At 38.8% G+C, this 24883-nt stretch overlaps 2 protein-coding genes across 4 annotated transcripts in view; one reads left to right on the forward strand and one right to left on the reverse strand.

The window, feature by feature from the left end:
- Positions 1-5466, reverse strand: part of HAT1 (histone acetyltransferase 1) — a 67566-nt gene extending 62100 nt beyond the window's left edge. Inside the window, exons 1-2 of one of the 2 annotated variants that reach the window (XM_072810923.1) lie at positions 5301-5466; positions 2589-2693 (exon numbers count right to left, since the gene is read on the reverse strand). In XM_072810923.1, the coding sequence (XP_072667024.1) occupies positions 2589-2682 (94 nt within the window). In that variant the 5' untranslated portion in view covers positions 2683-2693; positions 5301-5466. The other variant, XM_072810924.1, reaches the window with a different exon arrangement.
- The window catches only part of SLC25A12 (solute carrier family 25 member 12), a 205237-nt gene that overhangs the window by 74971 nt on the left and 105383 nt on the right, over positions 1-24883 (forward strand). Inside the window, exon 1 of one of the 2 annotated variants that reach the window (XM_072810918.1) lies at positions 5136-5244. The exons of the other annotated variant lie outside the window; for it this stretch is intronic. Coding sequence (XP_072667019.1) covers positions 5200-5244 — 45 coding nt within the window. The 5' untranslated portion in view covers positions 5136-5199. Of the gene's footprint in view, positions 1-5135; positions 5245-24883 lie in introns of those variants that run through there. 2 annotated transcript variants of the gene reach the window in all.

Here is a 24883-nt window from a genome sequence, read left to right on the forward strand (position 1 = left end):
CCCTCTTGCCTGTGTCTCTGCCTCTCTCTCTCTGTGTCTCTCATGAATAAATAAATAAAATCTTTTAAAAAAAAAAAAAAAGAGAGAGAGAGCACATGCAAAGAACGTATCTATTAAAAACAAAGTGAATTTATGAAAATGATCCAGATAATATGGTTGTAGGCCTGAAAAACACTCAGCTGAAGCCACTTTCCACAAAGTAAGAGAATCTAGAAAATTACCAAGTTTTAAAATATATTAAAAAAAAAAACGAGATCCCTGGGTGGCGCAGCGGTTTAGTGCCTGCCTTTGGCCCAGGGCGCGATCCTGGGGACCTGGGATCGAGTCCCACGTCAGGCTCCCGGTGCATGGAGCCTGCTTCTCCCTCTGCCTGTGTCTCTGCCTCTCTCTCTCTCTCTCTGTGTGACTATCATAAATAAATTAAAAAATTAAAAAAAAAAAAACAAACCAAAAAGATAATCCAATTAAAAAATAGGCAAAGGATTTGAATAGATACTTCTACAAAGAAGATATACAAATGGCCAATATGCACATGAAAAGATGCTCAAGATCATTAGTCATTAGGGCAATGCAAATCAAAATCACAATAAGATATCATTTTACGTCTACTAGGATGGCTATAATAAAAAAAAAAAACAGAAAATAACAAGCACTGACAATGATGACAATGATATGGTGAAACTGGAACCTCGTACATTGTTAGTGGGACTATAAAAGTGCAGATACTACGTAAAATAATTTGGCAGTTCCTCAAAGTTAAACACAGAATTAACATACACTCAGTAATTCTATTCCTGGCTATATAGTAAAATAATTGAAAACAGGAACTCAGATACTCATATACTGATGTCCACAGTAGCATTACTTACAAAATCCAAAAGGTAGAAAAGATCCCAAAGTCCATCAACAGATGAATAAACAAAATGTAGTATAAAAACACAATGGAATATTATTAAGCCACGAATAGGAATGAAGTCCTGATATATGCCACAACATGAAATATTTGCTAAGTGAAATAAGTCTCTCATGAATAAACAAATCTTTAAAAAAGTTCTAAAAGTCAACCTGTTCCCGCACTTTACTTGTACTTAATCACACATTTAATCTTTACAACCACTATAAAAATACTATTAACTTTATTATAAGATAAGGAAACTTAGCCATGGAATGCCATGGGACCAGAATTCATGAACAGGCAATTATTTTTTTAAATAGTTTTATTAAGGGGTGCCTGGGTGGTTCAGTCAGTTAAGAGTCTATCTGTGGCTTAGGTTATGATCCTGGGATCCTCAGATCAAGTCCCACATTGAGCTCCCTGATCATCGGGAGTCGGCTTCGCCCTCTCCCTCTCTCCACAGCTTGTGCTCTCCCTCTTTCAAGTAAATAAGTAAAATCTTTTTCTAAAAAAAGCTTTACCTGAGGTATAGTTTACATACCACAAAACTTGTTTTAAGCATATAATTCAGTAATTATCAGTAAATTTAGAATTGTGTGACCACAGCCAAAATCTAATTTTAAAACACTGCCATTAGGCAGCCTGGGTGGCTCAGCAGCTTAGCGCCACCTTCAGCCCAGGGCATAACCCTGGAGACCCGGGATTGAGTCCCACATCAGGCTCCCTGCGTGGAGCCTGCTTCTCTCTCTGCCTGTGTCTCTGCCTCTCTCTCTCTCTCTCTCTCTGTCTCTCATGAATAAATAAATAAAATCTTAAAAAAAAAAAAAAGAATGTTACTATTAAGAAAAAAAAACCCACTGCCATTGTCCCCAAAAATCTTATGCCCATGTGCAGTTATTCTCTGTTCTCAGAGTCAGCCCCAGGCAACTACCATTCTACCAACTATCAACTACCATTCTCTGGATGTGCTTTTTCCAAACATTTCATACAAACAGAATCACACTGTATGGGGCGGGGGGTTCTATATGATTTCACTTAAGAGTATTTTTAAGTTCATCCGTGTTGTAGCATATATCAGATCTTCAGTCCTCCTTTTTATTGTCAAGTAGTATTCCATCATATAGATATATCATACTTTGTTTATTCTATTACCAGTTGATGGAGATCTGAGTTGTTTCCATTTGGGGGCTACTATAAATAATGCTGCTATGAATATTCATGTCCTAGTTTCTGTACGGACATCTGTTTTCATTTTTCTTGAGAAGATACCTAGGAGTAGAACTGTTGGATCATATAGTGCATTTAACTTTTTAAGAACCTGCCAACCTGTTTTCCAAAGTATTTGCATCATTTTACATTCCGATCAGCAACATTGTTTTCCACATTCTCACCAACACTACTGCCTACTATTTTTATAAGCAAAAATGAAAGGTAAATAGCTTCAAAAGCCTGAGAACACCTACGCTTATCATTTTTTGCCATGCTGTCCTTCCTAGATGTAAACTCCGCCACCTCTTAAACATCTACCCACTCCATGACATAATGGACTGAATAAAATCTGAATGTGTTCAATACATGCAGAAAACTACACATTTACATGAACTGCTCTTACATAAAATTCTACCTCAAATTAAAAAAAAAGATTATATATGAACACACAGTACAGAATACCACTTAGAAATAGCATACATACCTAATTTTAGTTCAATTGCTGTGTTGGTGTTACATTTGTACTCCGCCAGCTTCTTCTCCACTGCACTCTTGTACTCAACCAAAAATTTCTCCATAGCACCAAATCCTAAGGAAAAGTTTTCAGAAGGTCTTGTTGAAATGGTTTAAATAGTCAAACCCACAGAGAGGGTTCTTATTAGGAGTGGAATAATAGGAAAAAATTTTAATGCTAATAGATCATAAAAGCACAGGTCATTCTCCATATATTCCTAAATAAATGTATTGAGTAGGACTGCCTTGTTATACAACAGGAAAAACATCATTTTTGCCAGAGGTGTATGAACGAGGCTTGCTTTACATAAATTAGTAAATCCAAAAAGTAACATGACTACTGACATTTCTTTATATTTAATACTAACATATATTATCTGCTAGGACCTATACCTAAGCAGCTTTTTAAAAATATAAAAAAGAGTACCACTGCTCAACCAAGACCTAAGATGAGAATATCCTTTGATAATTACAATAGCATTTTATCTCTAATACTTGAAAACTTCTACCCAGAGTATTTTAGATCAACTATTAAAAAACCATCAATTGATAATGCATAGATTATCTCAGGAAGGACAGACAAGAAACTGGTAACCATGGTTATCTCTAGGATAAGAGAGAAGGAATGGGGACAGGGTTAGGAAAGAAAATTTTCAGTGCATTAAACAAATGTTTTTTTAACCATAGGTGTACAAAGTCATAAACTACAGGCTACTGGAAACCAAATGGTTTTACTAGATCGTAGCTACCCATCAATATATGTAACAAGTAATTAAAAATGGAAGCAATCATTATTCAGATAAACTTTCAAGCAAAGATGACAATAAACCTCCGGACAAAATGAAAAAAAAAATTTGTAGAAATTCAGGAAAAAGGAAATCATGTGCAGAAATAAACATGCCATGAACTTCAGCAGGTGGTTAAAACACACATAAACAGAAAATAGGGAACATTTGAGGCAGTCTAAGATGAAGTCTGTTGTCAGAATTCCTGGAATCGCATCCAGCCTTCGTCACTTAACTTACTGGGATGTGTGAACTAGAACTAGAGCACATTGCTTGACTCCTCTGACCCTAATCTATTAAATTGGGATAACAGAACCCACTTCAAGGAGTTATATATAAACCACAAAACTTGACGTGTTTGAAATCATACATTGGCTTAAATCCCCACAGATCTATTAGATACTATATCCGCCCCATTTCATATTAAAACACTCAGGCTTCGGGAGAGGTTTACTTGCTTAAGTGCACCCAACTATTTAAGTGGTGAAGCACAGGTTCAAATTTAGGGGTAAGTCTTACTACGTGCACACCGCACAAAATACATATGCCCCCCTCTTTTACAGCGCCAGTGCACCCCCAAGATCCCAGAGTCACTCTCTGGTAGAAAAAATCCTTCTTTAAATATCTATAGAGCTCACGTGATAGCCTGTCTATCCAGCACATCCGTGGAACTGTAGTAAGACTACTAGGAAGGCACTGGGGGCGGAAAAAAAAGTACAAACTGTCCATCACTGCAAAAGATATGTAACTGGGGGGGGGGGGGAGTATACACTCACACCAGAACAGTCTTAATAGTAATGATTAGTATTAAACGCTGTAAACTAAAGAGACTTTAAAAAAATAAAAATAAAAAAAAAGAGAATTGAACGTGAAAATCATAGCATAAAATACTAAGAGAAGTTTAGATGAAGGAAGCATGCGAGGACCATCTTTCTCAAAGGAAATCTGAATCGATCCCAGGAATATTAAAGCGCGAGAGATTTAAGAAAAAAAAAAAAAAAAGACGACTGCGAAGACTCAAAGGGGAGCCCCCGGTGCGGGGCAAGGCAGCGATGCGCTAGCTCAGAAGCGGACTGTCGTCGAAGGGAGGTGGAGGGAGACCTGGAGCAGGAGGGCGAGCCCAACCCGAAACCCGGCGGGCGGGAACACAAGCAGCCCGCTGCGGCTCGGGCGGCAGGGGGGAAAGGGAACGAGCGGATAAGCAGGCCGCGAGGATCGGGCAGCTTGCGAGCCACCCCGCGACGCTCTCCCCCGGCGGCCGCGGCCCTCGGCCGGGGCCGAGCTCTCCGCAGACGGCGCAGCACCCCGACTAGTTGGGGGCGGGGGCACGAACCTCGGCCGACAGGGAGCTGGGCTGAGAGTTCCGTGCTCTCCGGCTGCCGCAAGCCTTCTGGAACCCAGGCCGGCGCCCGAGAGTTCCAGGCGGGCACTGTCACCACCGCCTCGGCGTTCTTCCCCAAACCTGCCCGCCCCCTCCCCTTGGTAAACTTTTCCCGGGAACTTACCCGCCATTTCCGAGCTGCGAGCACCCGCGGCTGAGGAAGGACGAATCAACCCGCGCGCTCCCTGGCCGGAAGTGAGCTCATTGCGTGACGCACATCCCCCCGCCCACCCCTGGTAGGCCGCTAGCCAATGAGAGGAGGGGACTCGAGGCGCCGGGAGGTGGAAGCGCCTCGGGAGGCGGGGCCGACTCCGCGGGGAATGCTCCGACCGTTGCCTAGCCACGGCGAGCGCCGTCAGCCGCGTTGCAGGCCTGAACCCGCGGAGGAGGCCGCGTGAGGGGCCGTCTCTAGAAGGATGCGCGCGGGCTCCCGCGAGGACTGCTCTGGGGTTGCAGACCCGGTAACGCTGTTGTCTGTTCCCCCAGCCAGGGTTCGGAGACTGGTAGTAAAACTTACCCCTTTGGCCTGTACAGACACCTGAGGCCTAGGTATACATGTAGGTAAAATGTGGGGCTTGACTTGCAGGTGCGGGAGACATTTACGTTTATTTTGTTTCTATTTTTGCCATAGATTCCCGTCTGACATTGTTCTTCTTTGCTCATGCGTTTTCCTTGCAGCCCACAGTGTAATAGTCAGGGATCCTACTATCACACTAACGGTTACTAGGCAACCATTTGGAGCGCGGAAATTGTTACCTAATAATACCGCAAGCCGCCCGCTCTGCCCTACCTGTCTGTCTCAAGTCCCAGTGGCCTGAACCACATCACGGGATGCTTCCTGATTCGGGCCTTAGGGCTTATTAGTACCTCATTAACTGTTGACACTTGTTTGTCCCAGAAGATATTTAGATATCCATAAATACTCCCCAAGGTTGTCTAGACCCTTAAAATGCCCCGTCTCAATGAATGTTGGTTAATAAGCTTTACAGTGCTATTGCAGAGAGCTAAAATGGACCTGTGGGGGGCAGCCCGGGTGGCTCAGTGGTTTAGCGCCGCCGTCAGCCCAGGGCGTGATCCTGGGACCCAGGGATCGAGTCCCACGTCGGGCTCCCTGCATGGAGCCTGCTTCTCCCTCTGCCTGTGTCTCTGCCTCTCTCTCTCTCTCTCTCTCTCTCTCATTAATAAATAAATAAAATATTTCAAAATAAATAATCTTTCAAAATGGTGAGACTTGTTTCTTTACAAAACCACCTAATTTGTAGGTCAGCCAATAGCTGACCAGCAATTATGCTTATAAGAAAATAAGTAACTCTGAGAAAGATTAGTCCTGTGACTTTATGGTTAGTTGTAAGGAAGAAATGTAATGAAACTTATATGAAAATAAGAAATAAGATGAACATGAACAAGACGTACGATTAAACGTACACTATGGGGTTAGCATTTAATATGACCTGCTTGCAAAATTGAGGTTATAGATTTTTTTAAAGATATTTATTTATTTATTTATTTATTTATTTATTTATTTATTTATTTTGACAGAGAGAGTGCAAGCAGGGAGAGGAGCAGAAGGAGAGGGACAAGCAGATGCCATGCTAAGCATGGAATATAATGGGAGGCTTGAACTCATGACCTTGAGATCATGACCAGAACCAAAATCAAGAGTTGAGTGATTAACTGACTGAACCCCCAGGGGCCCTGAGGTTATAGTTTTATAGTGTCCTTGTCTTATAATTATTCACATGTATTTTTTGTAATGCTAGAGAATACATGTTTAGATACAGTCATTCTGAAAGAATGAATTCTTTCAGAAAAGTAGTAGTAAAATTACCAAAAGGGAAATTTCTTTTTTTGCATATTTTCTCCCCCTTTTTAAATTTATATTTTATCTTGTTCTATAGGGGATTATGGAGGTGAATGTTAACCACCGTGGAATAACATTTCTGCAAAAAGAATATGCTGTCCTTTTACATATGGAAGAGGCGGCACAGAGGGCTGTGGAAAGTTCAATGCCCTGCTAGCCTCAGTTCTACTACTTCATGATTGTATAACCTTGTTTCATCTATTAAGTGGAGATAATAATATCTTCCCAGTCACCACACCTGGGTTGTAAAAATTAAATGGAACAATATTTATGAAAGAGGTTTGTAAACTCTAAAATTATATGTTAATATGTGGCAATAGAAGTATAATATTTACTCTAGAATAGGAGTTTTGGAAAAGGCATTTTTCTCAATGGAAAAAGCCTTTTTGCACTTTTTTTTCTTCCTTTTTTTTTTTTTTTTTTTGCCATATTGCACTATTAAGAATGAACTAGTGGGATGCCTGGGTGGCTCAGTGGTTGAGCGTCTGTCTGCCTTTGGCTCAAGGCGTGATTCCGGAATCTCAGGATCAAGTCCCACATTGGACTCCCTGCATGGAGCCTGCTTCTCCCTCTGCCTGTGTCTCTGCTTCTCTCTGTGTGTCTCTCATGAATGAATAAATAAAGTCTTAAAAAAAATGAATGAACTAGCAACCATATGTTTTATATGGTTCAAGTGCATATGGACTAGTAAATTTTGGCATCCTATCTTGAAATGTCCAGAAAAGATTAAAAAAAAAAACAAAAAAAAAAACATGGTATTAGAGAGGTGGACATCAGACAATGGGTATAGAAAATCTGAAATCTAAAAGAAAAATGCAGATACTTAATGTATCTTTATTTCAAAATATATACCTCTCTACAGATCAGTAACAATAGCTGGTTAACTCATTTGTTTAGTTTGTAGCAGTAATTAGGAGAGGGGGGGCAATGAGTTTCAATTCCCAGACCAGTTACCCAGAATGCCCTACCCATCTACTTGACTTCCATAAGAGTCAAAACAAAAATAGACTGGCTCATATTGAAAACTACTATTAGAAGAAGAACTTAAAGACACACGTTACCAACAATTAGCACCCTCCATTTTGTAAGTCTCATACATTACCCATAGGTATATAAACTAGTATTTTGAGAAACAGTTTAGGAATTTTAACAAATTTAACACATTTTTAAATTTGTATGCTTTTTTAAAGATTTTATTTATTTATTCATGAGAGACAGAGGCAGAGACACAGGTAGAGGCAGAAGCAGGCTCCATGCAGGGAGCCTGATGTGGGACTCAATCCCAGGACCCTGGGATCATGACCTGAGCTGAATCCAGACGCTCAACCACTGAGCTGCCCAGGCGTCCCAGAAATATTCATTTTAGGCTGGTATATTATTTCAGTCATTGTCTTTTTTTTTGACTCGTATAAAACACATAAAATTGACTATCTTAATCACATTTAAACACATAGTTTTGTAGTGTTAAGATTATTGCATTATTGTGAAAGCTGTCATTTTAATGGACTGGTTTCCAGCCAACTTCTTTGTGATCTATTTATTCATATTACTGTGCATAGCAAGACTCTTAACTTCCTATAATTTTAGACACAAAAAGTGAGTAGCTTTTATATTGGCTATATAAAAGCCAATTAATTACGTGTTCAATTCATAAACCCATCCTTTAAAAGAACTGTAGGATAAAATAGTTTAGCTTTACAGTAGTGTTTCTTCTACATTTTTTTATAAATCAGAAATTTGAGGGAATGTATATATATATATATATATATATATATATAATTATAGTTATCAACAAAGTAAACCAACCAGTTGCTGCACAAATTAGTGAAATTTGAAGAATTCTGAAAACTTGGCTAGAGGGAATCCATACTTTAAGTTTATTGTTAATCTGATCAACACAGTGCTCTCAGAAAATTCTTTTGCCAGTCTCTTGAATGAGCTAAGAAGAGGAAAGGGTCATGCCAACTGGCATATAATACAGAGAGAACCTGCTTCATCAGGTAAGAAAGGTGTGTCAGTAGGGTTAGGATGCATTTAAATAATCAAAGTTTCCATTTTTCATATATTTGTAAAATTAAATTTTGTTGTATATGAGGAAGTTTATGTTATTAAAGATATGGTGTGACTTTTAAATATAGTCTAAGAGAAAATTAAGTACTTTAAATAATATGGGATCAGAACTTTAGAGCAGAGTGATTTTAGAAATCAGGTAATCTAGTCATTGCCATCTTTTTTATTTGGTATACTTATGCATTTAAGAAAATTTTGTTCATATCTTTGTATAAATATATATATTATATATTTTCACTAATCTTTCTTATATTAAATATTACTATTGTTAACTTTTTGCATTTAGACAAAAAAGAATATGAATACTAATATTTTTAAGATTTTATTTATTTATTCATGAGAAACAGAGAGAGAGAGAGGCAGAGACACAGGCAGAGGGAGAAGCAGGCTCCATGCAGGGAGCCCGATGTGGGACTTGATCCAGGGACTCCAGGATCACACCCTGGGCCGAAGGCAGATGCTAAACCACTGAGCCACCCAGGGATCCCCGAATACTAATTTTTAATATGTCCCACCCAAGTAAGTCACCTGTGTACCCCTGAAAATCTCTGACTTCATCCTACATTCTTGTTTAAGGCTTCTCAGCAAGTTATGGATAGAGGCGATACTGTTGGTATCTCAGTTTGGTCCTTTGTTTTTCTATTTTTTTCTTCACATTCTTGCTATTGAAAGGGCTAATTTCCTTCATGAAATACTTTACTTTGGAAAGAAAGTCATTATGTCTGGTGCATGATTGACATCTATTAAATGTTTGTTAAATGATTTTGTAGTAATACTCTCAAGAACACAAGTTCTCCCCAAAGCAACTAAGCTTCCACTTTTATTTAGCATTTCGTAGTTCCTGAGATTAGAAACCACTACGTTTCTTTGCTTTAAAACATCCTTCAGGGCAGCCCCAGTGGCTCAAGGTTTGGCGCTGCCTTCAGCCCGTGGTGGGAACCACGAGGCCCAGGGATCGAGTCCCATTTTGGGCTCCCTGCATGGAGCCTGCTTGTCTCTCTGCCTCTCTCTCTCTCTCTCTCTCTCTGTCTCTCATGCATAAATAAATAAAATCTGTAATAAATAAATAAATAAATAAAACATCCTTCAGCTTGTGATTAGAATCAAAGACTGAAAACCACCTTATTCATGTTCAACCCATCCTACCAACATCTGTATAATACAGGCCTTTCCTTCATATTAAATCATTCTTTGGATGTCACCAGGGAGTAGCGCTGGCCTAAGATGGGTAATCAACACAATTGCCAGGAGATGATCTTTTGCCAGAGTACATTTATGCCTGGTAATGGCTCCAAAGACAAGATTCTCCAGGACATGTGTATTCTTACAGACAAGCCCAAATCAATAGTCTTGGTTTTCCACAGAAAATTTAACCCAGATTTTAGCTTTCTCACAGAGCTCTAAGACAGCCTAGCTATTCCCCATCAGCAGCTTACCCTGCTCCTTTATACTTCTATCTTTACGCTTTAATTAGTTAAGCGCCCAAACATTTAGACACTGGGTATAAGCTACCTTATTGGGTAAGTGGTAGTGTGGATATAACATCCTTCCTCCTTTTCTCCCTGGGATTCCCACAACAAACAGGAGCAAACCCATGCTGTTCCCTGCAGCAGCCCCACATTTCACCCCAAGTGAGGCTTTTATACTCTTCTCTCACTTCTCTCCAGTTGGCTTCATTGAGGCCTGCTGTATCTGGGGCCTGCTGTGTTCATTCACCAAGGTAGGCCTACTTATCACAGAAAGATTGCCTCACTTTCTGATCTGTCTTCCTAGGGGATAATTATGAATCATCACCTTCTCCACTCTTAAGCTTATTTACCTCTTATTGATAACTCCTCCAGAGCTGGAACTATGTTATCTTCATCTCTAAGTTCTTACTTGAAGTGAGAACAAACTCTTTTACCATTTATGAAAGATTTTCATTCAGATTAAGTATTATATTGAATACATTAAGCTTGCCCATATCCTCTCTACTTAGGTACACTCTCAGGTTTGTTTATCTTCCTCCCCTCTCTGCCTGGCCTTTAAGGACAATTCCTATATAAGTGGAATTATCTATTTACTACAATACTGGGGTATATTCTTATTTTATGAATTCTTATCTAGAAATCTGAGTTTTTACTTTTAAAAATATGTAGTATTCTTATTTAAGAACAAATACTTGGAGAAATGAAAACTTCTATTTAAAAAACATCATGGGGCAGCCCGGGTGGCTCAGCGGTTTAGCACAGCCTTCAGCCCAGGGTGTGATCCTGTAGACCTGGGATCGAGTCCATCGGGCTTCCTGCATGGAGCCTGCTTCTCCCTCTGCCTGTGTCTCTGCCTCTCTCTCTCTCTTTCTCTCTTTCATTCTCTCTCTCTCTTATGAATAAATAAATAAAATCTTTAAAAAAATTTTTTTAAGAAAAACATCATGGGGCACCTAGGGTGGCTCAGTGGTTGAGCATCTGTCTTTGGCTCAGGTTATGATCCTGGAGTCCTGGGATTGAGTCGCACATCGGGCTCCCTGCAGGGAGCCTACTTCTCCCTCTGCCTATGTCTCTGCCTCTCTCTCTGTGTCTCTCATGAATAAATAAATAACATCTTAAAAAAATAAGAATAAAAAAAGACGTCATAAGAACAATTGCAACGGGTTCCTAAAATATTTTAAAATATTAACAGATAATAATTAAAACATTTTGTTTTATGTAAGCTTTGTTATGTCAGAATCACAAGAAAGACCAGGAAGAAATTTTCTTTTCCAAAAATTGTGGCTGCACATCTATATTGACCTTGGGTATGTAGAAGCCCTTCTGAGCTAAAGTGTATGTTTTCTTTCATTTAGTAAAGACTTTTGCTATTTTTTCCTTTTCAAGTGGACTTTCAAATTCTTTGGTTCTCAGAGTTTGAACTTCACATTGTTCTTTTGAGCATACTGCACAGAACTACAGCAAAGATGACAAATGTCTAAATTCTTTCAAGTAGTATCAATATGATTTAATTATATTAGTTTCACTTTGCTTTGCTTTAAGAAAAATAAATTAGATAATGTGTTTAAATGCCATACCACAATATTATTTACTATTAGGATATTTAATTGTATATGAGCCCATATCTAAGCACAAATGAAAATTGCATAGTTATGTAGTTAGTACGTTACAGTGCCTTATCCATTTATTAAAGGTAGGTAAGTACTTACCTAAGTCATAATTGTGACAGGAACAATAAGCTGTAATTTAAAAGGTCATTCTTTAGTGAGTCTTACTTTATTTTTATGCTATCTAGTTCATATATATTTTCCACTGGGGTCATATGAGATTTTTAAAAGATAGCCATAAACTTTTTATCTCTTACCAGGCTTGGGATAAAAGGGATTCAGGCATTCCTAGTCTGAGATCAATATGTTGTAAATAATCCCAGGAAATACCCTGCTTAGGTGTCCTAAAATATTCCAATGTAAGAGGAAAACTTCATAAATTAGAATCCTCATACAAATATTACCAATGGTACTATACAAATTGGAGTGAGAAATAGAATAGGTTAGGGAAGATGATTTCACATCAGGTGGGCTTAAAGGTGTCTTCACTGGAGGGCTCAAAGACATGTTCTCTGAAATATATGCGCTATTAACAATTATATGTTTGGACTCCCTGCAAACTGAAATGATTGTAGATAATAGAAAAAGTCAAGCATAATACTCAAATTTTAATGGAAAAGGGAGGAACTGGAAGATCACACTTTGGTTAGTCTTCTTCTTTGAAATACTATGGTGTTAATCTTTGAAAAGCAATAACAACCAAAAAAACCCCAAACAACAACAAAACCCCTTAATTTACAAGTCCACGGAGGGCGGCCACATATCTATCATCCAACATGGATTTGTGAAAAGCAATCTTGCTAAATAAACTTATTTTACTCCTTAAATAAATGGCAAAAAAGAAGTGTAATAGTAGATTTGGTTAGATATACAATCATTGATGACCCTATGCAAAATTGTGATTTAGAGAAAATTCAATTATCTTCTCCAGGTATTGTTTAATATATCCAGATTACTCATAGATTTGTACTTGCCACATACATACAATTGCAAATTCTGATTCATTCACTTAACATTATATCATAAACCACATACTCCTATTTCTTTTATGTGGGCAGGTTACTAAGGAATCTGAACTTGGTTGGGGTAAGAACTAAAATGCTTTCTTTTTTTCTAGACATTGTTCCACTATACTATGTTCCCCCAGGATAGATTCCATCCTTTTCTGGTCTTCTAAGTTATTCAAAATCTAGCCGAACCTAGTTAAACTTCAGTTTTTTAAAACCTCCTCCATTGCTATTTAGCCTTGTAGCCACAGGGACTTGAAATGAAGAAGGGAGTATAGTCAATTTTTCACTCATTCTTCTTCTCCAAACCTAAAGATTGGGTTGTGGAATGTATGGTTCTAGGATATTTTTTCTTCTTTCCTTCTTAAGGCAAACTCTTCTGGGGTTGGGAACTTAGAAGTAGGACTAGAGAAGAGACAAATCTTGCTACTTGCTACACTCTATGTTTTCGTCATCTCTGCTTTTCCAGTTGACATTGGTTGCCATTAATGCCCTTACTGTTTCTCACATGGCATGCATTCTTAATTTATTCAGTGAGTTAAAAGGGGCATCCATTTTGTGCCAATTCCCTGAAAAGAAAACTCTGGCTCTTCACTGCTTGTATCTCCTTTGTTAGGAGGCCTCCCTTTAGAATGGAATACTGCAAAAGCAATTCAAGTTGCCATATCTTCCTAGTGTCATTTGACCTGTAAGAAATTCACATATCATCTCTTCTGTGACAATCAATGTCCTCAACATAATGGGCACACATAGACCTATCAGCCATCATATCATCACAGGATAATGAGATTTAAAATGTTAGCCAATGCCAACGCCCTTTATTTATTTTTTAAAATATTTTATTTATTTATTTATTTATTTATTTATTTATTTATTTATTTATTTGAAAGAGAGAGAGAAAGAGAGAGGGGGAGGGAACACGAGCAGGGGGAGCAGCAGTGGGAGAGAGAAAGAGAGAAAATCCAGAGCAGGCTCCATGCTCGACAGAGGGCTGGATCTCAAGACCCAAGATCATGATCTGAGCCAAAATCAAGAGTCAGATGCTCAACTGACTGAGCCACCCAGGCACCCCTCAGTGTCCTGATCTTTGAAAAAGAGCTAACATGAGATAACCCTACTTTACATGATTGTTTTGAGGATAGATTCATATTAAGTGCTTAAGAGATTGTCTGATACATAGTAAGTATTCAATAATAAATTTTAGTTATTATGAGCATATTATGCATAACATGCATCAGTATTTTGTGAATTTGGTTAGCTTAAGTGATCTTTGGGTCATTTATAAAATGATTTCTGACCTCTGGAACCGATCACCAAATAAGCGACTTTACCACATTAGGCCTTTTTTTGTAAGGCAGTTTGCCCTCGGTGATCATGCCTCTCTATCTTATTATGCCCTTTAAACTCAATGATTTTTAAAGATTTCTCCAGTTTGCCTGTTTCTTTATCTGTGCTTACATGTCTATGTTTTCATCTCAATTTAATGTCTTATAAGAAACACTTATTCAGGGATGCCGGGGTGGCTCAGGGGTTGAGCATCTGCCTTTGGCTCAGGGCGTGATCCCAGAGTCCTCTCTCTCTGTGTCCTTCATGAATAAATAAATAAAATCTTAAAAAAAAAAAAAAAGAAGCACTTATTCTTAAAAAGGAAAGTGATGGGGACAAAAGATGATTTATGAAGATGGTTTTCCTCAGAGGTGTGAATGTATTCTTTAATCAAACATTTTTATGGAGGACTGCTATATGGCTAACCCTGTGCTAATTGCTACAGATACAGAGATTTTTTTTAGAAGATTTTATTCATTAATTAATGAGACACACACACACACACACACACACACACGCAGAGAGAGGGAGAGAGAGAGGCAGAGACACAAGCAGAGGGAGAAGCAGGCTCCTTGCAGGGAGCCCGACGTGGGACTCGATTCTGGGTCTCCAGGATCAGGTCCTGGGCTGAAGGTGGCGCTAAGCCCCTGAGCCATCTGGGCTGCCCCCAGAGATTTTTGTTTTATCTTTTTCTCAATTACTTATAGTGAGCATCTATCACACTTAAGAATCTGTATGACTTCAAATTCTGTTGCAGTATTTTAAAACTGAGCCATGGGGAACCCTGGGTGGTGCAGCGGTTTAGCGCCTGCCTTTGGCCCAGGGCATGATCCTGGAGACCCCGGATCGAATCCCATGTCGGGCTCCCAGTGTATGGAGCCTGCTTCTCCCTCTGCATATGTCTCTGCCTCTCTCTCTCTCTCTCTGTGACTATCATAAATAAATAAAAAAATTAAAAAAAATAAAAAATAAAATAAAATAAAACTGAGCCATGAAATCAATTCAGTATGTTAAGACCAGAATTAGAACAAAAGGAGAATAATACAGAATAATAAATACCAGAGTATGTTACGTGGAGCAAAGTTTGACATTGCTTCATGAAATTTTTATTTCAGTGTGTACTGGGGTGAGGTTGTGATTAAAAGTATGTATTTTGTGCTAGATAGGTCTGAGTCAATAAAGTTCGAAAGTCACCAGTGGAAAAGACATTAACCAAAAAGTGATTATAACAGCAATAAATACTATACACAGAGTAGAGCCTACTCCAGTCAGGGAAAGTGGGTGAAAGATTGTTTTCTGGAGAAGATTCTTGAGCTGTGTCTTAAAGAATAGGCAAATTGGAGTCAACGTGGAGTAAAATATTCTCAAAGGATTAGCATAAAGAAAATAGCACAAAAATCCTGTGACTAAAGGAACAAGTATAGTAGCAGCAAGACAGAAGATATAAGTAAGAAAAGGGAACAGTTTAAGAAGCTTCCACTCTTCACCATACTGAGGAGTTGGGATTTTGTATCGAAGTGACAAAATTTAATTTCTGTTTTAGATGGAACATTCGACAGCACTGTGGATAATGGATTTGAGGAGAGTGACAAGAGGCAGAAAGTAGAGAACTGGAGGCTTGGAGAACAATCAGGAGGCCTAATGAAGGCTATTATAATGAGGAGAAGAGATTTAAAAAGCACGGAAGGGATGGAAAACAAAGAACTGGGGACCTATTCAGATGTGAGGGGTAAGGAAGAGTCTGATACCCAGCTTTCTGGCTTGAATAACTAAGGCAATGCTAATAGTCTTCCCTTAGGAAGTATAAAAGTGCTAACGGAGGGCAGTGGTTGGTGGCTTGGTGGTTTAGTGCCGCCTTCAGCCCAGGGCCTGACCTGGAGACCCGGGATCGAGTCCCACATCAGGCTCCCTGCATGGAGCCTGCTTCTCTCTGTGTGTCTCTCATGAATAAATAAATAATAAAAGATATTTTTTAAAAAGTGCTAATGGATAGTGCTAGAGTGATCAGCTAGGAATAATCAGCAAACATTTAATTTGTACCTATATAGATCATGTCAGGCATTGAGATAAGTGTTACAACTGAGGGTATGGGTGAAGGAGGAAGGATAGGGGAATAAGACATACTCCGCAAGGAACATAGAGAAATGGTAAATTCAAGAATAAGTGGTGAATTATGGTTTCCATGAAACTTTCTGTATATCATCTAGCTTGAACTGATTTTTTCATTTTCTAAACCTGTATTACATAAATTTACTACACAGTTAAGCATACGTATTGTATATGAATTATTTTCTTATGTTTTATCTTCCTAATACATTGTAAGATCTTTATAAAGAGGGATAATTGGGCAGCGTGGGTGGCTTAGCATTTTAGCGCTGCCTTCAGCACAGGGCCTGATCCTGAGGACCTGGGATCAAGTCCTGTGTCAGGCTCCCTGCGTGGAGCCTGCTTCTCCCTCTGCCTGTGTCTCTGCCTCTCTCTCTCTCTCTCTCTATGTCTCTCATGAATAAATAAATAAAATCTTTAAAAAAAAAGAGGAAAAAATAAAAATAAAGAGAGATAATTATGTTCCCTTCATATTTCCTACTTATTGGTATCAATAATAAAGGACATACCACATCTAAGAGATGGATTACAATTTCATAGCCATATAGAATTGTGTATGATAAAATACCATACCACCCCTTCAAGGTTCTTTTTTTTTTTTTAGGATTTTTATTTATTCATTCATGAGAGAGACACACACACACTGAGAGAGAGAGAGAGACGCAGAGACACAGGCAGAAGGAGAAGCAGGCTCTATGCAGGGAGCCCTACGTGGGACTCGATCCTGGGACCCCAGGATCAGGCCCTGGACTGAGGATGGTGCCAAACCGCCGAGCCACCTGGGCTGCCCTTCAAGGTTCTTTAGTATGTTTAAGGAGAGGGAGATTTGACCATCTGCTATTGAGCATTTGCCCCTCATTACCACTCATCATATCATGGGGTATACTCACTTAGCTTCTGTTTCCCATCTAGAACTCTGAGGCTATGTTTGATGAAATGATATTGTTATCTGCCACATGGATCTCAGTGAAAAGTTGATAGGAGGAAAGCACATTTCCCATTACTCCGCTTTCATTTTCTTCCACACCACCAATACAAAACCTATGTATATATATATACATACATATATATGTACATATATACATATATATGTATGTATATAAAATGCTTTGTTGAAGAGTTGGGGATGATTAAATGAAGTATAATTGCTAACTCCCTATTTTATTCTCCATCCCTATCCTGTGGACCATCCAGGTAAACCTACTCATACAGGATGATCGAAGAACAGGGTAAGCAAATAGTAACTGTTTCTATGGCTTCTTTCCAAGTACTGATAGTAAGGAATAATACATCTACAGGGAAGACCATGTAGATGTGCTACCCCATGATTTTTTCCAATGCTTACTTGACCAGAATCAGGGAAGAAGTAGCAGTATTACCCAGAAACTTCCTTCCTCAGAATTGTAAGCTGTAGTTAGCTGTTTCATATGTAAGTTTATTCTTATCCTTTCTGGCATCTTTTATAGTACAGAGACATAATGTCATTGTCCTCTTATGACCTAACTCTTAATTCCTGTTTATTTCATTTTCATGTAGTTTTTCCTTATTATATAGTCATTACCTTAAGGTGGTATTCTGTTGTCAGGAATATGCAGAGTATAACTTTGAGACCTTAAACAATTCTTGGTTTGGTTCCTTCTGTGTTCTCAATTTTGTCTTCTTCTGATTAAAAGAATGTCATCATTCCACAGTTCTACCCACTTTTCCTTCTTGATTTGTCTCTTTCCAGAAGGTGTAACTCTCCAAAATCTAGCTGTTTTATACTGTTCTTCAGAACTTTCTAACTTAAACTCCCTGATTATTTGATCAGTAGAATTCAATACTGGTCAATAATATATTATTTCTTCATAGTAATTCTTCAGAAGTTTATTTTTATGCATATCCCAGTTCCTAGCTTTCTTGTCTTGAGGGCTGTGGCCCTCCCTTCCTCAGTGAGTCCTTTCTTTAGGTCTCTCACTACAAATCTGCCCATTGCAGGATAATTCCCACCAAAGTCTTTGAGTTTCTCCTTTTTTTTTTTTTTTTTTTTCCATAGAGACACAGCTAGAGAGAGAGGCAGAGACACAGGCAGAGGGAGAAGCAGGTACCATGCAGGGAGCCCAATGTGGGACTCGATCCCGGGTCTCCAGGATCACGCCCTGGGCTGCAGACGGCGCTAAACCGCTGCGCCACCGGGGCTACCCTCTCCTTTTTTTTTTTTTTTTTTTTTTTTAAGATTTCTATCTATCTATCTATCTATCTATCTATCTATCTATCTATCTATCTATCATCTATTCATGAGAGACACAGAGAAAGGCAGAGATATAGGCAGAGGGAGGAGAAGCAGGCTCCATGTAAGAGCCCAATATGGGACTCGTTCCCAAAACTCAGGATCACGGCCTGCGCCAAAGGCAGACACTCAGTCGCTTGAGCCACCCAAGTGTCCCAGTCTTAGAGTTTCTCAGTCTATATTTATGTTCTGGTGTAGATAAGCAGAAGAGTTCCAGGGTAGACTTTAGATTCTAAGTCTGGTAACTTCCAAGATTTCTGTCAGTATGTTACACAGATAAACTTCCACATGGGGTGCCTGGGTGGCTCAGTCTATCAAGCATCCAACTCTTGAGTTTGGCTCAGGTCATGATCTTGGGATCCTGAGGTCATGCTCTGCACTGGGCATGGAGCCTGCTTGAGATTTTGTCTCTCTCCCTCTACCCCTCCCCAGATCCCACTCTCACACTCTCTATATTTCCCTCTAAAAAACAAAAACAAAAACAAAACCCCAAAAAAACCAAACACATAAAGCAACTTATACTTCCTCAAGTTTTCCTGTGGCTAGCTATTAGATCCAAGAAACACAAACACACAAACACAGCTCCCAAGAACATATAATTACTGTCTAAATCCATATTAAGGAGAATATTTTTTCCTCAGTTCGACGTAGCTTTCAGATTCCCCTGCCTATAATAGAGATTATTTGTCAAGCAGTTTCGGTTTCCTTTCCCTACTCTCCAACAAGGCACAGTGGCCTAACATTATTTAAAAGCAAGTCCCATTACAATTTCTAGACAAACAACAGAATTATGTACCTGAGAATAACCATCTTTAGTAATGCAAAGATCCAGCACAGTTTTCTGTAATGTCTTATTATGAAAAATTTCAAACATATGGAAAAATTGAAAGAATTTTTACAATGAATTCCCATATATCCCTCAGTTAAGTATGAAATATCTTTCTCCCTCTCTCCTCCTCATTCATCTATCATCTATCCATTCATCCATCCATCTCTATCCATTCATTAGTCTTATTTCTTTTATGTATTTCAGAGTAAATTTAAGATACTAGTACTTTCCCCCCTATATACTGCATTAGCTTGAATGATTCAATATTCACAGATCTTTTCTTTTGAGGAAAAATTTGCACATGGTAAAATATATAAACCTTAAGTATACATTCCCAAGTTTTGGAAAATACACATACCTGGAATCTAAACCCTTAGCAAGACATAGACTATTGTCATCACTCCAGATAGTTCCCTGAATTCCTCTCTTCCAGAAAACATGGTTCTTTTTTTTTTTTAATGTCTTTTATTATTTATTCATGAGAGACAGAGAGAGAGATGCAGGCTCCATGCAGGGAGCCCGACGTGGGACTCGATCCCGGGTCTCCAGGGTCAGGCCCTGGGCTGAAGGCGGCGCTAAACCACCGAGCCACCCAGGCTGCCAACATGGTTCTTTTTACATGATTTAATTTTGTTTGCTCTAGAACTTTACATAAATGTAATCACATAATATATGCCCTTTTGCACTGTATAATTCCACGTAAGGCTTCTTTCACTTAGCACGATACTTTTAAGACTCATCCATGTTGTATCAGTAATTTGCCCTTTGTAAAGAATTCCTCAGTAGTGGGCAGCCCAGGTGGCTGGCTCAGTAGTTTAGCGCCGCCTTCCGCCCTGGGTGTGATCCCAGAGACCAGGGATCGAGCCCCACATAGGGCTCCCCGCATGGGGCCTGCTTCTCCCTTTGCCTGTGTCTCTGCCTCTCTCTTTCTCTCCCTCTCTCTGTGTGTCTCTCATGAATAAATAAATAAAATCTTAAAAAAAAAAAAAAAGAATTCCTGAGTAGTATTACATTCTGTAGATATACCATAGTTCATCCATTCTCCAATTGATAGAAACCTGGGTTATTTCTAGTTTTTGACTTTAATGAATAAAGTGACCATGAACATTCTTGTACAAGTCTTTTTATCCACACATATTTTCACTTCTCTTGGGTAAATGCCAAAAGATAGAATTGCTGGGTCATAGTGTAGGTGTATGTTTAGTTTTATAAGAACCTGCTAGATCGTTTTCCAAAGTGATTATACCATTTTACACTCCCACAACAGTGCATGAGAGCTCTGGTTGTTCCACATCCTTGCCAGCATCTGTTTTCAGTCTTTTTAATTTTAGCCATTCTAGTGGGTGTGTAGTGCTATCTTTTTACTGTGATTTAATTTGCATTTCCCTGACGGCTAATCATGTTATGCGGTTTTCATGTGCTTATTGGCCATTTGTGCATCTTCTTTTGTGAAGTATTTGTTCAAATCTTTTGCCCATTTTTAAACTAGGTAACTAGGTTGCTTATTTATCATTGAGTTTTGGAAGTTCCTTATATTTTGGGATATCGATCCTTTGTTGTATATGTGGTGTTTTTTTTAAAGATTTTATTTGTTCATGAGAGACACAGAGAGAGAGGCAGAGACACAGGCAGAGAGAGAAGCAGGCTCCATGCAGGGAGCCCGACGTGGGACTCGATCCCGGGACTCCAGGATCACGCTCTGGGCTGAAGGCAGACGCCTAACCGCTGAGGCACCCGGGCATCCCGTATATGTGTTTTTTAAAAAATATTTTATTTATTTATTTAAGGGAAAAGGAGAGCAAGAAAGGGAATGAGTCGGAGGGGGTACTGGCAGAGGTAGAGGGAGAAGCAGGCTCCCCACTGAGCTGGAGCCTACCGACATGGGGCTCTGATCCTAGGAACCTGGGATCATGACCTGAGCCGAAAGCAGATATTTAATCAACTGAGCCACCCAGGCGCCCTGTTGTATATATGTTTTGCCAATTTTTCTCCCAGAGACTATGGTTTGCCTATTCATTTTCTTAATGCTGTTGTTTGATGAGTACAAATTTTAACTTTAGAAAAAAAAATTTAATTTTAGTGCAATCTAATTTATCAATTTCTTAATTTATGGTTATTACTTTTAATGTCCTGACTAAAAATCCTTTACCTACCTTTGAGTCACTAAAATATTCTCTTATGTTTTCTTTTTTTTTTAAGATTTTTATTTATTTATTCATGAGGAACACATTGAGAGAGACAGGCAAGAGACACAGGCAGAGGGAGAAGCAGGCTCCTTGCGGGGAGCCCGATGTGGGACTTGATCCTGGGTCTCCAGGATCACGCCCTGGGCTGAAGGCGGCGTTAAACCACTGAGCCACCCGGGCTGACCTTGGTGCAATTTTTAAAGTGAAAATTTTTCCTTTATTTTGGCTGAGATCCCAAGCATCCTTCCTTGTTGACCTCTAAGTAGAAGGGAGGCAAAAACCAGATCCAAGTAAATCCCCAGGGATTGGGTAGAGGTGGGCAGCTCAGGGATTGAGCAGAATGATTATGTCCCAGTTATATACTTTTGATTGGAATAGGACTATGTGGCAACCCACAGATTTTTTTTACCCAATTATTATATAAAGCTGTCTTGGCCTTTGGTACATGCAGAAGGTTTTGGTATCATTCAGCTTTATTCACTGAAAAAAAAAAAAAGAATAATAGTAGTTGCCACAGTCAAGTATTCTTCATGCTTTAGGAATCATGCTATTTAATTTTCTTGTATTTCCTATAGTTGGAATAGTGAGTTTAGTGCAAACACGAGGCACTCAATAAATTATTAGCTATAATTGGGCTCATTCTTAATCATGACATTAGAGTGTTAAAAGAAGCATTAAAGTTCATCTAGTTTAATCCTCCATCTCATCATAAGGTTTTCCACTAAATATTAGCTTACACATGATTACTATATGATAGGGCCTTCACAGACTTAAACATCTAGAGCAGCTCATTCCATGAATTCCTTCCAAAATCCATTGAAAAGAAAACTGTAATTGCCTCCACAAGGGGATAAAGAAGACTGTGGTCCAAATATAAGATCACTGTCATCCCCATCACATAATTTATAGGACAGTCAGACAATGAGGAAGAGCAGTTTAGGAAGACATAACTGCAAAAGTACAACTATTTCGTCTGATTTTTGATACTTCATTCTTCCCTCTCCACCAAGAGATTTTATTTCAATTAGATCAAATGCTCATAGAGGGAGTGTAATACTTGTACAGTATAGAGAAGTCCTAAAATGCCTAATTTATTTAGTGTCTACAAGTGGTTTGGGTTGAGATAATAACTTCTGATTGATTTTGAAGTCTGCCTACCAACTAGAACATAATTTGTGCAAACTTGGACACTTAACCCTTCATATTTCTCCCTAGCCTGCACCATGCCATTTCCCCATATAGCCTCTTAGCAAGGAAGGAGTTAAAAGCACATCTTATAAAATTGTAAGTTTTCTAATATTTCAATAGAATAAAAAGAACCATTTTATGATTCTATTAGGCCAAGACCAATATATACTTAAAAGTTCCAGATGTTCAAATGTTTTGTGTGTGTGTGTGCCAGTCAGATATCATGCTATTTATTTCCAATATTTTAAGTGAGCTTCATCTTGATAGGTGTAAAATGCAGCTTATTCCTCATTATAATGATGATGTATGTACTTTTAACCTAGGAAGAGCTTCATTCCTGGTTTAATTAGTCAGTGATATCCTAATGCTCTTCTAAGTGTTAATATACCACCTGGATTTACTTCTTGCAAGATGATATCCATAGTAGCTGTGTGGGATATGGAAACAAGAACAAATATGTATTCATGTCAGTGAAATAATCGGAGGAGGTTAGAATATAAACAGAAATAGTATGTTATTAAAGATAGAAGGAGGACCAGGAGTTGTGGCAGGATAGGCTCATTGGAAATTGCCTCTTGTTTTAATTATTATATTCTAGTTTATTAAGACACTAGGTATTAGCATAGTTCTGACTTTCACCCACAGAGTGACTGACTGGTTTCAAATTAATATGATGTAAGCTGCTTGGGAGTTAGAAACATGTTTCTGTGCGTTTGTCTAGGAAACCCATATTTTGGGTTTGCATCTGGGATAATAAAATAATTTCATAGGCAACAACTTCACAAGCATATTTAAATTCCCAGCTCAAACTACATATTGAATCTTTTATGAAGCCAATTCTAAAAAGTGACTATTAATGGCAATATATTTGCAACTAGACTTTTAGACTTTAACTTCTAACTTTACATTCTGAAAGTTCATTCACTATAGACTGTTTTAATTATCAAGTTTTTTAAAAAAGATTTTATTTATTCATGAGAGATACAGAGAGAGAGAGAGAGAAAGAGAGAGAGGCAGAGACACAGGCAGAGGGAAAAGCAGGCTCCATGCAGGGAGCGGGACATGGGACTCGATCCTGGGTCTCCAGGATAATGCCCTGGGCCGAAGGTGGCGCTAAGCCGCTGAGCCACCCGGGCTGCCCTAATTATTGAGTTTTTTAACTTATAGTTGTTTCATAGTTTTAAAATTATTTTTTGTTTACAAATGTCATTTGCAATTTAAGGAAAGAGTTATAAATTACTTTATCGGCAAGTAATTTTAAAAAACTGGGAAGTTTTGAACTATTTCTACCACTTTTTCCCAAATACATTGTGAATCTTATTTGACAGGTTTGTCTTTTGATGCCCCATTAAATAATAAGTTTTCCATTAACCCTGCTCATCTGTTCTAATTTGTTTCAACTTTTTTTTTTTTAAGATTTTATTTATTTATTCATGAGAGACTAGGGAGAGGCAGAGTCATAGGTAGAGAGAGAAGCAGGCTCCCTTCAGGAAGCCTGATGCAGGACTCGATCCCAGGACCCCAGGATCACGAGGTGAGCCAAAGGCAGACGTTTAACTACTGAGCCACCCAGGTGCCCCTGTTTCAACTATTGGTAATACTATTTGTCAATCATTATAACAGAAGGGTAGATTGCAAAGCTTTTCAGAGTAGGAGCTCTAACTCATAGACTTTTGTATTCCTTTAAATACTTATTTCCTTATAGAATATAACGTAAATACCTTTGTCTATTTTATTATTATATTTGGACAGAAAAAAATCTAGCAAAATCCAACTTTATTTAGGGTAGCTGAGCTTTTCTACTTTCTCTGTATCAGTCTTTATTTATTTATTTTAAAGATTTTATTTATTCATTCATGAGAGACACAGAGAGAGAGAGAAGCAGAGACACAGGCAGTGGAAGAAGCAGGGTCCATGCAGGGAGCCCAATGTGGGACCTGATCCCGGGACTCCAGGATCATGCCCTGGGCCAAAGGCAGGCACTAAACTGCTGAGCCACCCAGGGATCCCCATATCAGTTTTATTTAGTTTAAAAAAATTTTTTTAAAGATTTTATTTATTTATTCATGAGAGACACAGAGAGAGAGAGGCAGAGACACAGGCAGAGGGAGAAGCAGGCTCCCTGCAGGGAGCCCAATGTGGGACTTGATCCTGGGACTCCAGGATCACACCCTGGACCAAA

This window comes from Canis lupus, chromosome 34 (assembly GCF_048164855.1).
Source record: "Canis lupus baileyi chromosome 34, mCanLup2.hap1, whole genome shotgun sequence".
Lineage (NCBI taxonomy): Eukaryota > Metazoa > Chordata > Mammalia > Carnivora > Canidae > Canis > Canis lupus.